We start from the raw sequence: 18,815 nt of genomic DNA, 5'->3' as shown, positions 1-18,815 counted from the left end.
ATTTCCTGAGTTTACTTTTTTTCACAATCGACTTACATAGTTCTGTTTACATGGCTCATTTTAAACTCCCTTCAGAACAGAAATCACCACAGCAAACCTATAAATAGATTTCCGCTGCATTGCTGATGACTCTCAAAAGTATGAGAAAAAGTATCCTGGCTTTATTACTATAATCCACATGATTATAAGACACAAGAAAAGTCATCAATTGAAAAACAATCCACTGAAGTTGATAATTACATCTATCTTTACATCCTTCAGATGGATAAAAATCAGTGTCCTTCAGGATTACTGCATACTAATATTAAGTAGTAAACAATATCAAATTAAATAGATACTTATTTAAGATTTAAATATTTTCTGGTGCCCTAATAGCACTGACAACATTGTGCCAAATTGTAGCTTAGCAATGATCTCAAGTACAGTAACACAAAAAGATCTGTAAAAGCTTTACGTTTCTTTAAACTGTCTTCTTCTATCCCCTCTTACTATTTAAACTGCAGAGATCTGAGATCTGTTCTTTTCAATAAACTTTTTTTAAAGGTTTTTGGGTTTATCTTACTTTGATTAAAGTTTATAAATAAATTCAAGTTAGATATTGCTAATTCATTTGGGAAAGGCATATTACAACTCAGTGTTAATCTTCAAACATACTGTGAGTATTTTGAAGTCAGTGACTTAGTGTCATTCAATGTTTCTACTAACTTGGAATTTTTCAGAACTGTAGCAATGATAGACCTTTATTTAGGACAGACAAACCTTCATTAATTAGGACATCATGTTCCCAGAAGGCTTCAGAGATTCTGTTCTGATTTTCAGATTTATTTTTTTTTAATTTGTATTTTTTAAGGCAATTAGAAAGAGAAGTTCCTATAACTCAACTGTCAGAATAATTAGGAGAAATATATATTTTTAAAGTATAGGATTTTATTAACAAAAACCAAACAAACTCACCCTGAACTTTTAAACATGAAAAATCTGTATCAATCATTCAACATATAATATCAGCCTGCGTATTTGATTATCCAGTCACTGAACAACCACCGATTTAAAATCAAGTCTATATGCAGGCAAAAATCTCCCAATTTGTCAGAGGCAGGATATAACTTATTACTGAGGCTCAGCTGCTTTTACCAATAAAATATGAAGGACATAAAAGAGACACCCATGACAGAACTTGATCCTCTAGTTATGGCACATGACCTTCAAGTTCTTACAAGTGTAAACTAAGAGACTGTTTACTATTTACTGTACAGGAATCCTGCTTCATGCAAAACACAGGATGGAACAGTGCTTAATGAATCTTGGATTATTAACTGTATCCCTAAATTTACCATGGATTTACTTCATTCCTTTTCTTCTTCTAGTCTTCCAGTACTCAAGATTATAATAATTCATGTATATATATATATATATATATATATATATATATATAAAAACAGTATTTACTAGCCTTTATATAGTTGCTAGAGAACGTATTATGCTATTTTTTAATAGGAATTATTTATTGTTTATCTTTTATCAGAAGGTAGTATCTTTTATCTTTCATACAGAGGTGGTATTGAGGGAGGAAACTATTAAGAATCTCCACCTGCAAAGCCCAGCGTTTTGTTATTTGTACTGCTTCACACTCATTTCCTCCACTCTTAAGTTTATAAGGCTTTTACAGCAATTCCCAAGCTACATACTTCAGTGGGTGATGCTACATGGAAGAAATGACGTCTTCTATTTTTATATTACATTTTTTAGGAACTTCATAATACTTGAGAGATGTAGCTTTCAGAGGTGAAATGAGCAAACACAGCTGTCTACCTGATACTTACCATTGCTAGCAAGTAAAATCTTCTGGTTTACCACAATGTAAAATTACAGTACATAACTTTTCTAATACCTAACACGCACAAATTAGCCATGGATATCTTTCTATAATAAATCGTAGCTAATTTAACTAGTGCCTACAGTGGAGTAAGAAAGCAAGCAATTTTAGCACTGACAAAATTAAGTATGTGTATGAGAAACCTCTGAATACAAAACAAGAAGTGGAATTTTCTGGTATCCAAAGGATAAGCATGACAATTTGTAACCCATCTAACCAAGCCATTCTGGTTTGAACGATTTGGTTTGATAAAATCAAGAAATTTATGTAAAATCTGAAGGACGTGAAAAATCCATGTAAAAAAATAACCATCATCAGATGTCATGCAGTATTTACGGTAAGAGGGAAAAAACATACTGTCTTGTTTAAAAGCGGAATTCTTAGTATATCATTGTACTTTGACTTCTCCCTCTTAAAAAAAAATACCCATCTTTCACAACACTACAAAGTCTTTCCACAAAGTAAAAGTGTTGGTCAAGGATATTATTCTTATTTTTATGGAGCAGATTCCTATTTATGAGGGTTTTTAAAACACTGGTAGTATACAGCATTAGCATCAATAGCTGGCTACACTGTGTTCCTTTGCATTGCTAATGTACACAAACCCATCAGTATATATTGATGAATATAAGGATCGCAGTATTTAACACAGAACTGATATATTTCACATGGGTTTCACTAAGCTGTCATTATTAAAATTTGGGGGCTTTTGGTATAATATGCAATATAATTTTCAGGTGCATTTTTTAAATCTGAGTATTTTAAACTGCATAACTTATGAACAGATGTTTTCCTTCACATACTTGAGTGAAATTATATAACCTTACAAAGAACATTTACCATATTAAATCTGATTAAACACTATTCCAAACAAGGACTGGAAACAGTTTGATATTTGTACAAACACAATCATTTTAAAAGTATTATGCAAACCCATTTAGGCATTGCAAAAAAATGCTGAACTAAGAGAGAGAGCACAATATTTATTTACATTCTGTTATTTCAGTAAAATGATACATCTCTGTTTTGCTAGTGAGGGTTTAAAATTGTTTTTTGAATGAACAATCAAGAAAACTTATAAATTTAAACCACCTAAAATAAAACTAGCATCAATGTCCTAAATAGCCATATTTGAAATTAACTTTACTGAATATGAAAATGACTTAGTGAATGATGAAACTACCCTAGTAGCAGTGCTATACTGGAGCAATTCAAACATTTTTACCTTCTTAGCCTATTTTTTGGCAGTTTGATATTTCCAAAATAATCACCTCATGCATTGAACTTTTTATTTTGCATTTTCAGTTCCATAGTGGGACTATGTTCAGACAGCTGTTTGAATGATCTTTCAATCTGGTGCAACTTTCAATCTAAGACAGCACAATTGCTTTGTACACATACCAGTATGGAAAATTAAATGCTGCTTTTTTTTTTTCTTTTTTCCTTTTCTTTTACTTGAAGCTGTGGCCAGAGAGATGAAGTTACAACAGAGTCTTTTCATGTTTATATAAAGCAATGTTTGAAAATATTTACAATGTTTACAGAAACATAAATGTTTACAACATGTATATTGAACTTGTGTTTCTGTGGTTGCTCTCCTGGCAAGAGGTAGAAGAGCGGCTGGGAGGAAAAAAACATAAATGGAGAGTAAAGATACAGAAAAAGAAACAGGTGCCCAGGAAGACTACAACATATCATGAAGGTATAATACCGAGTAAGGACCACATGGCACTCAAGAGAAAGAAGCAGGGCCAACTCATAATACCATAAAGAAATCAGATAAAAGAACTAAATGAAGAAGAGAGAGGCACAGTAGGCAACAAAAAGATATGGGAAAAAAGTACATTGTTACGGTTCTTAGGGTCCTAAAACACACTTTGGTACCATTTTCCTAAGTTCTTCCCAGCTACCAGGGCTCTGCTAACTCTGCAGAACCTCCTTAATTCCTTAAAAGTTTTCTCCTGCAGTTTTTATACATCCATGAAAACTAAACTTCTAGTAGTCAGTGCTCTATCAGAGCAGAAAAATATACTACTACTATTACTGCTATTACTTCTTTCTGCAGTGTAGCATATAATCATGGGTTTCTGGGTTTTGTCTGGGTTTCTCGTTCTTCTGTGGTTATCCACCACTTTTAGGTTTTCCTTTTTCAAGTCTACTGCATCTACTCCACATGTTGAAAAGTCCTCTAAATATTTGATTATTTTTTAATTTAACTGCAGTTTTATGAATTATTTCTTAAACATTAGTGACCAGGCTTCCTACAGCAACATCACAGAAGTTATTTAGACTTCAGTAGCAATCTCCACCATGACTGTCATCTTTCTATAGTACTCCTAGGGAAGCAAAACCTGACAAAACATGTCTATATATGTAAATATTACAAATTTTTAGTGACTGGGCTACATGTCACATGAACTTCTATCTGCCTGAAAACTCCATCAGAGACAGTAAATCCTGCAGACAAACTGCAACATTAAGGGACTATACAAGTATTTTTTTCCTGTGAATTTCTGTACAGACTTGAGAGCTGGAATGACCCAAAATTTTTAGAATACAAATTAAATACAATCTAAGGATGTATTTCATTCCATATTGTGGGATTCAAGCAGATTATTCATGACTGACCTTTCTTCCAACGTATTTTTGAAGCAAGTTATTGGTTATTCAAGCTCCTTGTCAAGGAAGCCACCTTTATTAACATAGCAAGGAATAAACTGATACTTGGAAACCCATGACAAGAAAAGACAAAGGGAAATACATAATGCCTGAATCCCTTCTAGTAACTGTGTGTCAGGTCAAAGCCCTAACCACGCTCTCTTAAACAAAGGCAGTTTCTGTTTCCCAGCCTCAGCAGTACAGGATTTACCAGTTGCATGTTTGTGCTACTATTCATGGAGTGCTTGACAGCAGCTTTAATCCATGCTATCCATCTTATATGTCTCTACACTACTTACTACTGCATTTTTTTCCCATCATTCTTGACAGTGAAAAGAAAAAATGTGTACATGAAGAGGATCTATGTCCATGTTGGGTGAATATTAATAAGGATAATCTACATCTCCAATCTTTGTTGCTTAGGTTTTTAAGATCTTAACACATCAGAAACAAAAGCCACTCAGTTACTAGTTTCATCCAGTATCTCCAGCTGCTGTAGAGTTTCTTGCTCTACCCCTGAATTTAAGGTCAAATCACTGACTGAAGTCATGCAAAACGGGGCACAGTGAGCAGTTATCACAGTTCCCAGAGGTAAACAAACCATGTCTTTTCCATAACATAGAGGACTCAGACCACTGATACCTTGAGCAGCCACTGACATTATAACAACTGTGTTCAGATTGTTGCAGATTAAAAACAGATCATGTAGATCTATCAGGCTATCCCACTATTGGGATTTTCGACAAATGAGAACGAAGTGGGAAAAATAACAGCAGTTATTTATTGCACATTCAGCCATGTTGATTGTCTTCAAGCACCAACTACTGCAGAGGGCAACTGATTTCTGGTTCAGTCCTGCAAATTTTCATAGACTGTTTCCATGCCAAATGCTTAGGGCTGACGGCTCAAGACAAGTGCTTCCTCCTGTGTAAGTCTTTCCTGTACCCGTTGGACTCCAGTGGGGTCTAACCACTGTAATTTGTTTTAAGCAACACTAACCAACAGTAAAAAGAAAGGTTTAAACAAATGATTAGAAGATATTCCTACTCTATGTAATCTCACCAGCAACAATTTTTAAACCATTCACCTCCAGAAAACGACAGTCTTGCAACAGCAAATATATTTGAAGTATAAGGGAACCATGTGATGTTTCCCAATATCTACCGCTTCATCTTGAACTCTGCAGCCAGTGGGAATTTGCTACTTCAGTCATGAATGGAGGTTTCTGGGAGTTACTAGAATTTAAACAGTAAATAATACTAATAAAATTTACCTCAATAAGACCAAATTTTTCCCCTACTTTTCACTTAAACTCACTTTTAAAGAGATATTCTAATATTTTGAAAATATTTTAATCTTAATTATTTTTATTAATTCATTTTATAACACTTCTGCTGCCCTAACTCACTCTAAGCTTTCATGAAAATGTCACTTATTAAATAAACAGTGTCACAAACCAGCAAATATTGTCATTCTAAAAAACTGTTATAAAGCATCCCTCGAGATGTAGTATCACAAAAATTACTGAAAAGCATTTTGCTTTATGAAAAACGCTCTATGTACTATAATTGCTGTTAGTACAATAGCATGAAATTATTTTTTTCCCATTATGTATCAGAAGCCTGTCATCCTAGAAGTCATTCTGGCTCCCACACTGTAAATACACCTCAGTATTTCTATAAGCAGTGCCAAAAAAATCAGCAAGTGCTCACTGACTTTTGCCAACAAAAGCATGACTCTTTGCACAAGAATTTTCTTGCCATTTATAAACAAAGACATTTTGAAAGTTCACACTTGTGACTGGCTATGGCAACTGATACACTCCACCATGAGATAAAGCTAATAGCAAAAAAGTGATTTATTACAGGCAGTAACTATTTTACAGTAACTCAATTTAAACATATAACATTTATGTTTTAAAAAATTATTCCATATTATACTTAAAATAATCCATTGCACTAAATATGATATAATCTACGCACCAGATATTCAGGAATTAATGAAAATTATATGAAAAATTACCCTGTAGCATTATCAAGCAAGTAATGCTAGACTACAAAAACTGCAAAGTTACAAACCTCTAACATTAAAAGAGAATGCTAACTATTTTACAAAAAGGTAACTTTAATCTTAAAATTCTCATTGATATGGAATATTCTCAGTCATTTCTGACAAGACTTCTTCACCACCTGCTTGCTCTTGAATCCCGTGACTGTTCAGTGTCAGAACACATGACGGTGAAACTAATTTCTACAGCTAACTCCAAAATGCCCCGACGAACTGCTCTGGCATTATCCCCCACGAGGTGATATGAGAACTTGATCACTTCACCTTTTTCCCACTGCCCTTGCTCTGGTGATCACCGTATGAGAACCACCAGAGGAAGGAGGATCCGAGCTGGGTCAGCAGCAAGATTCCTCTCCAGATACGCAACAGTCACAGTGTTTTCCTAAATACAGTAACTAGAGCTAATTTAAACAATTTTTAGTCTCTGTCTAAAGACTTCATATTTTAAGTTGTAACTTTTATGTTCACATAATAGAATTAGGTGAGAGAAGAATATTTACACTCTTCTTAAACTTCAGTAACATGCAAGAAACGGGAACACTTAAAAACATGCTAAATATTCAGTCACTGATTCTTATTTGCTCAGGAAGCAGGAAGTTCACTAGGGGTTAATACATATTCTGCTCTATCTACTTAATTTTGTGTTGCTTTTTTGATACCTTCATGATTTTAATCTCTTATTAAAGCACAAGAATGCAGTGGATAACACACTAAAAGACCGTCTTCATTTTACATCACTTCTATGAATATAGAAACTGTTAACATTGCATATTCTTCACACAAAAAAAGGAAGAAAGAAATAATTGATTTTTCTGCAGCTAAAATCTGAGGTTTTATTCAGGGGGTTTTTTTTGTTTGTTTTGGGTTGGGTATTTGGGGTGGATTTTTTTTACATTTTTCTCAATCCTTGATCAATTTCCTATTAAACTCATCAGAAGATCACCTTACTAAAAATAAAGTAAAATTTTAGTTAAAAACTCACAATTTGGCTTATGTAAATGCATAATGCCAAATGACACTTCTTTGTACAACAACATTCAAGACACACACAGTGATTAAAGAAAACAATAAATAGTGCAGATTAGTGTAGTTATACAGAATACAGAAACTTCTAGTTTATAATAATTCTTTGCTGACTCCTAGGATCATGCTTAGTCTACAAAAATCCAAAGCAAATAAATAAAACTCCAGCTTCTGAACAAAATAATAAACTGACACAAAGTATACCCCGTACTGTCATTATAAATATAACAAAATGGAAGTCTGCGATTTTTTTCTTCCTGTTTACTTTACAATGTGCAAGATAAACTTAGGTCACAGTTTTCCAAACTCACTGAGCAAATCAGTCACATACTTCTTATTAAATTCAGTGCAATTCATTTAGCCAAATTCCCTGGTCAACTTAGGTTTTAAAAATTTGCCATTACAGTTAAATTCAGCTCTGAGAGATAAAGGAAATAACTAAGCCACAAACCAAGTAAAAATGCTTATGAAAAGCCTTTAAAAAGTTTTGTCTTACCTCATTAAACCTTGTCACAAGGTCTTCTACAGCATTATGTTCACCATTGGGGGAAGAAAGAATAGTAGCAGATATGGAAGCTTTAATAGATGGCAGCTTGCTTTGACATTCAGCATTACCCAAATCCTTGGTTAAAAAGCAGAGGTAGTCAATGGGTAAGACTTTCCGGTAGAGCTCCTGCTCCTGCTCGGTCAGAATGCTGGCAACCTCCTCTGGGAACTGGATGAGGTGCTGCAGTTCCACCAGCTCTTTGCTGATACCAGCCACATTGGAGGGAAGGGCACTGGAGCCAGCCATAGATGTACACGCTTGACGTTCTAAAACAGAACAAATAAAAATTTACTAGGTTTCACCTTGAGCTGGGCCATGCAAAAGCAACACAACTTGTTCTTTTTGTTCTGTTAAACTGTTCACTGATTTATTCAGCAGTACATTATATCCTAACTACTTTATATTTAAACGACTTAATTCATTCTTTTAGTTGGGGTCTTTCTGTGTATGTCTATACCTGGTATTAGCTAGATAGCTGTATTGGGGCTTCTGAGATTGTTAAGTTGCCTGCCAAAACACGCTTGCTTCCTGACTTCTCCAAATGCCTCTTCAGTCACCTGCAGTCTTGTCAAACTTCAAATATAAGGATCATCTCATAGGGTCTGGCTCTGTTCTGCCTCCATATTAGAGTCTGCAGTACAAAGGGATTTGAGGCCTTGACTGGGGCACCAGGACTCTGCTGCCACAAGAAATAATGTATAATGATCATGTAAAACCACACGGGTCAGCATTTTTCTTCATATTCCTCCTGATACAGGATATAATCGATCTGAGATCACTGCATCGTGAAACTAAATGTCTAAAGTTACAAAACATTCTTCATTCCTTTGGGAAAATGCATATATTGGGGAGTATGCATGTTTTATCTGTTATTACAAGAGATTCATGGTGGTTTTATAATATCCTGGCAGTGATGTCCCTTGCAAAATAAAACTTTTCCTAAGAAGGAAGACGCCAAGCTTTGTAAGACCGTGTGGGAAGCCTGAAACATCAACATAATGATTCCAAAACAGTGAGTATTAGTCTTCCAACTAGATAGGTTTAGAATGGGTTCTCTGAACAATAATTTTTCAAGAATTACTTAAATGTATAAACAATCATAGTAATATATTCTGTAGTCTTCTTCCTTCACAGGTAAAGGAGTTAATAATTTTTGCATTGTTTCACAAAATAACTCTAGAGATTTTTTGCAAACATAATGGAGGTATGCTCCAGATCTAGCTTTTACTTCACTTTTTTTTTTTTTTTAATATCAATAAGCTTTCATTTCATAGAGGGGGCAAATATGCTTTCTGTTCTCTAAAAGAAACCCAAGATCGGAATGACTGATTACAATTCACCCTCTTATATAAACACAAAACACACTACCTGAGGTTTCCCTTGATATAATCATTTTATGCAAACCATATCATCGATCAGCAGGAAGTTACACAGAAAGTTGCTTTTTCTTTATATATTCTCCCAAAAGTCAAAAAAATAAATTATAGCAGCCCTTAATAAAGCCTTTGGGCTAACAGAACCTGTCAAGAAATTTTCAAATACCCAAGAGGCTTCTGAAAGAGTAAAGGAGTCATTGTTTCTGTATTTAGACTGGCAAGGAAAAACGTAATAGACTCAATTTGCAACAAACAATATCCTGGTTACATAGTGGGGAAAACATATAACTTCAAGGATAGCACTATACAGTATCTGCAGGTATCAAGACATCTGTGTCACCAAAACTCCTGCAAAAAAGATCAGTGGGGAAAAAAAATAGTTAAGAACACCATGTTGACATGCCAATCTTGTTTTGGGCAGCAGATCAAGTGCAGTGAGCTTCTGGGATTCCTTTCAGTCTTGTTTGCTTTGATTCTACATGAGACTCCAATTCCGTCTTCCAAACTGTCACTGTCCCAACCCGTGCTATCTCAGAATGAGAAGGATATGGAAATCATAACAGCTCTTCTCACCCAAGGACTTTCCTGGGAAATATGAGCTGCCCAGGCAGGAGAAGGCAGAAGCAGGCAAAATACAGCCTGTATCAGCCACTCCTGTGCTTCACTGCTGAAACTGAGGGTACACAGGTCGTGCCTACATTGTCAATTTATTTTAGATCAGAATTGCACTTTTAAAGTGAATCTCCCAGATACCCTTAATGTCTTGGAGCACACAAACTGGACCCTTTTCAGACGAAACTGCACCAGAAGATGCTCTCCCAGAAGACAACTAACACAGCCCAATTGCTAACAAGCTGTGGCTGTTAGTGGCACCTGAGCACTGGAGAGGACACAGGCCAGGAAAGGACAGTTGGACCAGACAGCACAGATCATGGCTCAGCTGTGGGTGATCACAAGGAGACAAGATAGCAAGTAGCACGGACAACACAATGCCACAGAAATACTGGTGCTTTGCAAAATCAGTTTATTTGGTAACTCGTTATATATACCTTGTATCTGTCAACATAGAAGGAAAGTAAGGCGTAACTCTATAAGGACTGCCCAGTCAAGTAGCGACTGATTGAAGAGAGGTAACACGCAAGTGAAGATGAGCTGTTCCCTGATGCACTGGCTTGCTGTTGGGACTCAGTGGTGTGTTCTCAGTAATTCACTTTCTCCATTAGAGTATCGACTACAAAGCCAGCCCACATTCACACTTCCAACAGATCTACATTCCACATTGTCTCAGAAATTCAGCTTTGCTCAAAGACCTCAAAAACTGGCAAAGGTTGACACTGAATTTGCAAGAGGCTAGAGCACTGTTTGTGATCCTGTTGCACATTGCCTTGTCCGAGTATAATCAGCCTTCAGGTTACACTTTGTACAGCCTCTCATATCTAAGAACACACACACTAAAGTGACCAGAGATAGGAAGGTGGCTCCACAGTGTATTTCCGGACTGCCTGCAACTACTAGCAATATCTCATTTGAATTTTATTTCACTAGATTGACTGCCCATTGATCAAGTCCAGAAGAAAGCTAATGCAGAGATTTTGAAAGCCTTTAATGAAATCATTATCTTCTGTAATGAAGGCTTCACAAGCAAGATTCATTCTAACAGAAAAATGAAGCTATCAAAAATAAAATCTTTTTGCGGAAGCTAAGGCAAGATGATTCAAGTTACAGGCTAAACAAGATCAGTCACTGGTATTGCTGGATTTGGAAGAAGATAGAAAATAAATATAACTTTTCCTGATTCAATAAAATCAATTTCAAACTAGTATTTCTCAATTTTCCATTAAACTGGAAGAATTAAACAAGCACTGCATCTTTAACGTAAGAGACCACGAACAAGCTGCTGCAACAAGAGTGCAGGTGATGGCCAAGGCAAGGTGCATGGGCCAAACAGAATTATGAAGATTCACAGCTCATGGCTAACGTATAAATACTGAAGAAGTGGAAATATGACTTATTTCTGTTGACCTATAAATATTTCTTTCATCCATAATTCACATCTTCGCAATTCTTGGTTGTTGACAATATTTCACCTCTCCAGATTCTTATTTTTTATCTTTCCTCATTCCAGTCTTCTGGTTTTTATCACAGAAAACCCAGGATCCTCATTTTCAGCTTCACCACCCTTCATGATTTACACTGTGTGCAAGTGTAAATCTCTTTCTTTCTCTCTTTTTATTTGCCTATACTAAACAATTTTGTTTTTCTGGACTTTTTTTTGGTCTCTTTTTCATGTCTCATTTTTCATGCCAGGAACTGATCTGCACTTCCCTGTTTCTGCTATAAAACTCCCTAACTAGTCTCATCCACAAGTCATCTTGTGTTGTCATCTTACGTTCTTCAGGAAATAGATCCTATCTTTCTGTGCTTCAAAGACCAGGTCCTTAGATTAACTTGCAGAATGGAATTGCTTTCAGACCAAAATCACAGTAGGTTTTGTTAGAGTCAAGGATACAATCCTCATTAAATCAGCTGCTTCTGGAGTAAATGGTATTATTCTATGTGCTCTACCACATCAAGTCAATGCTAAAACTAGCAGAAGAAAATGAGGACCCTAACTACTCATTTGCCAGTTGTCTGAAGCTGGAATTAATAGCTTTACTTATCCTTCTGATAAACAGCTGAAGCAGATAATCTTCTAAATAGCAAGCATGGCTTTTATTAATCAAAACAAGATAACCTCTGTCTAGCTTTAAAAAAAACAGGACTTGGGTTTACTTAATCATTGCTGATGCACATGGAAGCAAAAAGGTCTCATCTTCTCTAACAAAAGGATAATCTATTGAAGAATGGGAGAAAAATACAGAATGCCTGTTTCAGCATATTACTCAGCCTAAGCTCGTCACAAACTCTAAAAAAACATTTTCAAGAATTACTAATTTTTATTTTTAAAAAAACTTTCTGTAAAGTTTAGTAAAGAGTTCTTTTATCAACAGATTAAGTTCAAGTTAACTTAGCCTTTATGACTACAAAATTTAGAATTTCCATACATCTTGTATATATAGAGGTTCTAAAAAATCTATTCTGAAAAAATAAATTTCAAGTATGTAAATATGTAAAAAATGTGCATGCATTTTTGTGTATCTATACAAAAGATGTTAAAAGACAGTCTTGAAGAACTGTTCTGGTGTTTTTTTCTGTTGAACCATATTACATTTGTGCTGCTGCACTACCAAGGAGCTGACTCGGTATTTTTTTTTTTATATGAAAAACAGGGAGTTCACTTTAAAGAAAAACGCAAAGAAACTTTAATAAATAAAACCATGAAAAATACTGCTAGAATATTAGTGTTAATTATCTGCAATAATTCATAGATTTTTTTGACATTTGTATGTTCTGTTAAATACAGTAGTTATGTGACAAGTGATATGTCATAACCATAGAATCAAAAATATCTGTACGCTTACCATATTTCTTGTCAAGCTAAAATTAAAATGTTAGTATTTATTAAATTTTATTTCATTGTGGACATATCATTTATTAATACACAATATCATACAAATGTTGGGCTGCTGCCCTCAGTTTTCTCTAAGCAAAAATTCAGGTGGAATTCATATGAAGACAGAAGGAAAATAAATACAGCCCCAACTGTAATCACACCAATGTCAGAAGTGTTAATGCTGCATAAAATTACAGTTGCCAACCATGCAATTTGTACTTTGATAAAATCACATTGCTTTCCATGTGAATTGTGACCAAGTAAGGACTGTTGTACAGAATTACTTTCATCCCAACTCAAACACAACTTCTCTTACATTTGATATTTCTAGGAATGTGCGATGCACATAGGAGTACATCCAGGGAAAAGCCACCATATTTTTAAAATAAGCACAGTCTCAAAAGAGTACATCTGCCAAAACCGTGAAAATTAACTTTCAACAAAGTTTGATGAATAGACAAATGAGATAACTGAATTTGTGCATTCGTTTTACTTCTAGGTTGCTTTTCTTTTTACACTTTGAGAAAAAAAAAAGTATTCTCTCTATACATTCAAAAACCACCAGTTTGAAAGCAGGAAAGTGAAAACTGCAATCACTAAAGAAGTGCTCACTCTCTAGAAGGCTACTGGGGGAAGCACAAAACAGATTTCGACAGCTGTAAAAGTAATTATTCAACCTATGTTAACATCTTATAACTCAGTTGCTTTTCTGACAACAGACTGCTTCCATGAAGTTATGCTACTGGGACTGAAATTACACAGTAATTACACTGCTGATATTAAACGGTAATGCAATAAATGGAATATAATAGCAGCCATGCTACAGACAACATCCAACTGTTCATATGCTTTAAGAGAACATACAGATTATGTTTACAGTAAGAAAATAAAAGCAGACCATGGGAAAAAAAAAGATCAAAAAAGAGTCACAGGTGAACAACTGTCAATATATAAAATACAGATGTATAATAGAGAAGAATAGGAAGAGGACAATAAAAACTCCATCAAACATAAATATGTATGTAGCATATGGCTGTTTAATTGAACACCAGGTTCAGATACAGATCAGCTTAACTGGGTTAGCATAGTTTTGCTGTCTCGTGGATACAACATATCTTAGTACCATAATAACCAAACCAACAAGCTTTTGTTAATTTCCTGTTCCTCTTCTGTATAATTAAAACCAACTCCATCTCTCTTTTAATTAACATGAATTCACTGTTATTGATTTTGACTGCAAACAACTCACTCCAGTATCAAAGGGTCTCAGTGGAAAGCTTGCCACACAACAGGATCGAGTTCAAGTTTCATTTCACTGTAGAAACCACTGAAATTAATAGATCCCACTTTTTCTTCAAATTAACTTATGAGTCAAGTAATCAAAGAATCAGAAGATGCACATCCTCTCTCTCCATATCCCTAAATCTAGCAGCATGAGCTACCTATTAAAACTGTGTATCAGTATGGATTATAAATTATTATTAATAGCAGGGGAGCTCTGGAGCCACAGGGCACTTGCACTAAATAAAACTGGAGTCCAGTATGACCTTAGTATCAGTAAGCAGGAGATAATACTGTGAGCAAAGGAAGATTCCCAGATGATGACTTGATGCAAAGATGATTAATACAGTCATGGGCTATATGCAAAATAACCTTTTATTAGACCAAATAATATTGCAGACACACTCTGGGTGCACAAGATTGTTTTCAGGTTTGGAACAGAAACAGTAAACTTCAGAGCTAGTATGAGAATACCTGCTTTGACTTTAATTTGATCATGGTAATAGAGGGACATTGGAGAAGGTGATCTTCTCTGGTGGAGCAGCAGCATGTCATCACAATGGGCCAGGTGAAAAGAACAATAATTTCTACAGTACAAAGAAAAAAAAAAAAGGTAGAAATCACCTCTAGAACAGAATTTTGCTGGAAACAGATCACTATGAAACTATAACACACGGATATTTCTCTTGAGGCTGAGATTTTTTTTGTTGAATAGAGTGTTGAAACCTCTAGAGAGGATCTGTTTTTAAAGGCAGCAATCATACTAAGTTATTATTGAATTAAATAACAATTACATACCACAAAATCCCGACTCATGAAATGACCAGCATAGTGGAATCCAGCAAACAGGAATATATATAGTTCTAGTAACAACGAACACTTACTCCTAAAGTCACTTCTTGTTTTAGGAAATGGCAAACAGTTCAGTTTTGAAAACCAGACTCTGAACTGTTTGCCCTTTTTTATCTATTGCAATCACAGCATCAGTCAAATGAAATCCCAGAGGAAAAAAAAATTGCAACTATTGTATAGTTAGAGATACAACCTGCCTATATGTTTTCCGATTTCAAAAAGATTTAAGTTGACTAAACAAATTACATTCGTATAAGGATAGTTGAGAAGTATAGGCATGGGAATTTTTTTTTTTTTTTAACCACAAAAGTTGTGTACAAACACTCTTACAGGGTAAAACCTATGCACAGAGAAACATCATTCGGATTTAAAACTGAGTTAAAGATCAACATGAAGAATTTATTAACATTAACTTTAAATTAATAATTACACTTTCAGAAATTCCTACCCATAAGTATGAACTTGAAAACCCACATAAACTCTCTTTGTGGATTCAGAAGATCTTAGTTGTAAACTTTACACACGAGCACTAACATAATATATGGAAGGAATTTAAAGTATCACCATGATTTCATCACACCTGAGACTGCCATGTCGGCCTCCCATCATCCCCAGTTTACAGCTACACACTGCCCTGGGTAATTACATATACACTGCTGCTCAGATTTCTGGCAGTGTATCCCAGGGCTTTTACCGCTCCACTAGCCTGAGTCATTCATGGAAATATTTTGCAGGGTACAAAAGAAGAACTTGGCTGCTTGTCTCTGAATTACCATATACTGTCAACACGTTTAACTAACCATTTCCTGCTCTGTGTGCAGTTTGGCTGGTACTGGCTACAGCTGATAGAAACAATCACGGACCTGTCCATAATAAATGGATCCATTCATTTTGCTTCTGGTTGTATACTCATCAGAAAAAAAAAATACAAATAGTAGCATTTTAACAGTAGTTTTGACTCTACAAAAATAATAGCAGATCTCAAAACAAACTTTATCAAATTTGGTGCTGGTTTCCTGATTCCTTTCCATTTTGGGGCAATGAGCAAAGAGCTGGGACTGCATCCTCATGCATACACAAGATGACCAGCAATGCCTCAAGAACATCTGTGTAAGAATTGGTGTGACATTGTGGGTTAACCCCAGCCAGCAAACATTTTTTATGCACCTGTGTATTGCCAAAAGTCTGGAAAGATTCACTATCTACAGGTTTAGTCAGAAATCAGCCTTATTGCTTCCAGTCTGCGCAGCTGGCAATAAGCCCCCTGGGCCCTACTCTTTAGGGGACCTTCACTTATTGCTATAGTTCCTTGAACTATATCCTGATTTCAGAATCCTTGCCAGAAGAACGTTTAATTATAAGTTGGGTAGGCACACAGTGAGTGTCCTATTGGCTGGCTGAAAATTAGATTTCAAAAGCTGTTCGATACCAACATGCCATTTGTCTTGCTGTGGCATGCTGCAGCCCACACTGTGCAAGTGCAGACGCAAGATTCTATTGCTTCAGAGGCAACTATCATCATGAAGGCTGGGTGAAGGAATTAAGGGAAGTAACAGCTAACTTGTAAATCTACACCTTTCTATCACAGTGTAAAAGATACGTGGAAAGGTTGTAAAGAGGTTAATATGACACCGCCACACTTGTCGTTGAACTATCCTCAGTGTATTTGTTACTTTCCTACAACAAAATCTCATCTAATTAATCCCCTCTTCTGTCAATCTCCTAGAGGTGTTTTCAGAAATATCCCACTTTCATATACATTTCATAACTCTTTCTACTAAAGGTTGTCCGAATGGTCCTGGTCTATCAGAAGCTTGACTTGAGCAACACATCAGCAGGAGGATTCTCCCTGCAGTATCTGTATTCAAAGACCTTTTAAAATGCTGGATACAAACACGGCACAGCACACAAAAGGTTAAGTTCAAATGATTAATACATGTATATAGAAATTGCCAGATAAATTCCAGCACATAAGAAAAAAATAGTCAAAATGGAAGATTTATGAATTGACTTTGGAAGAGTGTTCTAGAAAAAGTACTGTACAATTCTCACTGCAAAATGAACAAGTAACTGCCTGAGTGAAAGCAGATCCCAAGCTTTACCCTCACCCACAAAAACTGATACAAAGCATGTCCAAAATCAAAGCAGGGGTTTCTGTGCACTGACGGAACAAAATCAAAACACATACAGCTTTGAGTTAACCCCTCAATGGAGAAATATCCAGTAGCTAAACAGAGCACAAGAATCTCAGATCAGATTCCAATATTTGAGTATTTTGATCAAGATTTTGATAAATTAAATTTATTTGGATTTTTTTCATTTACATAAAATAGAAATTAAAGAATTTTTCAGTTTTAAGAATAAAACAACTGTTATGAATCAGTGAGAACAGAAGTTAAACAAAAATGTATTTTGAGAATACACATACACCTATGGAAAACAAGGAAGTTAAAAATAACATGTATATAAAGTTGGGTACCCTTTAAAGTTCATGATCTTGATTTTTCATATTTTACTCTTTTGTTAGGCACTTTTTAAATTTGAAAGACCATACAAACTGTAGTTGCAGTAAAATATAGCATTCATAATGTAAATAACAGCAAAACTGAAACAACAGACATTTTCAATGCTTCAGAGCCCCAGTCTTGAAGTGTTCCTCTCTAGCCTGAGGGCACTGATCTTCCACATCAGCAATCCCTGCATTGAGTTAATGATATGCTGCAGCGTCCTCCTTGGCTGCACAATTTTTAACAATTACCACAAAAGCAAATTGCTTTTCAGCTTTAAGATCCTCAGAAATATATTTTGTAACAAGCACTACCTTCCTTGCTTTGGTCTCACCCTGAAGCCTGATTACATGTGACAAGAGACCCTTTAGGAAAGAGCAGGAAGAGGAGCCATAGAATCACAGAACGTCCTGAGTTGGAAGGGACCCACAAGGATCATCGTGTCCAACTCCTGTTCCTGCATGTGACAACCTCAAAATTCACACCATGTGTCTGAGGGTGTTGTCCAATCTTTTAGTGAACACTGCCAGGCTTGGGGCCATGACTGCCTCCCTGGGGAGCCTGTTCTAGTGTTACACCACCCTCTAGGTGAAGAACCTTTTCTTAATGTCCAGCCTAAATCTCCCCTGGCACATCTTCCTGCCATTCCCTTAGGTTTTGTCATTGGTCACCAGAGAGAAGAGATCAGCACCTGCCACTTCTTGCCCCTTGTGAGGAAGCTGTAGACCATGATGAGGTCTCTTCTCCATCTCCTCCAGGTTGAACAGACATAGTGACTTCAGCCACACCTCATACAACTTCCCCTCCAAACCCTTCACCAACTTTGCAGCCCCCTTTCTGGAGACTCTCCACTAGCTCTATATCTTTTTTATCCTGTGGCGTCCAGAACTGCACACAGTGCTCCAGGTGAGGCCACACCAGTGCAGTGCAGAGCGGGACAACCACCTCCCTCGCCCGGCTGGCAATGCTGTGCTGGATGCACACAGGACATGGTTGGTCCTCTTGGCTGCAAGGGACACTGTTGGCTCATGTTCAACTTGCCATCGACCAGAACCCCAGATCCTTCTCTGCAGAGCTGCTTGCCAGCATCTCATCCCCCAGTCTGTATGTACAGCCAGGGTTGCTGTGTCCCAGG

The 18,815-nt window shown here is 36.0% G+C and overlaps 1 protein-coding gene across 9 annotated transcripts in view; it reads right to left on the bottom strand.

Annotated features, from left to right (window-relative positions):
- Positions 1-18,815, bottom strand: part of PLCE1 (phospholipase C epsilon 1) — a 157,581-nt gene that overhangs the window by 50,720 nt on the left and 88,046 nt on the right. For 8 of the 9 annotated variants that reach the window (XM_071811917.1, XM_065842872.2, XM_071811913.1 and 5 more), the window contains one exon: positions 8,121-8,437. In XM_071811917.1, coding sequence (XP_071668018.1) covers positions 8,121-8,437 — 317 coding nt within the window. Of the gene's footprint in view, positions 1-8,120; positions 8,438-14,795; positions 14,904-18,815 lie in introns of those variants that run through there. The other variant, XM_071811919.1, reaches the window with a different exon arrangement.

Source organism: Patagioenas fasciata, chromosome 8 (assembly GCF_037038585.1).
Source record: "Patagioenas fasciata isolate bPatFas1 chromosome 8, bPatFas1.hap1, whole genome shotgun sequence".
Lineage (NCBI taxonomy): Eukaryota > Metazoa > Chordata > Aves > Columbiformes > Columbidae > Patagioenas > Patagioenas fasciata.
Note: the sequence above shows the minus strand (reverse complement) of the source record. Positions and strands in the feature narration are given on the sequence as shown.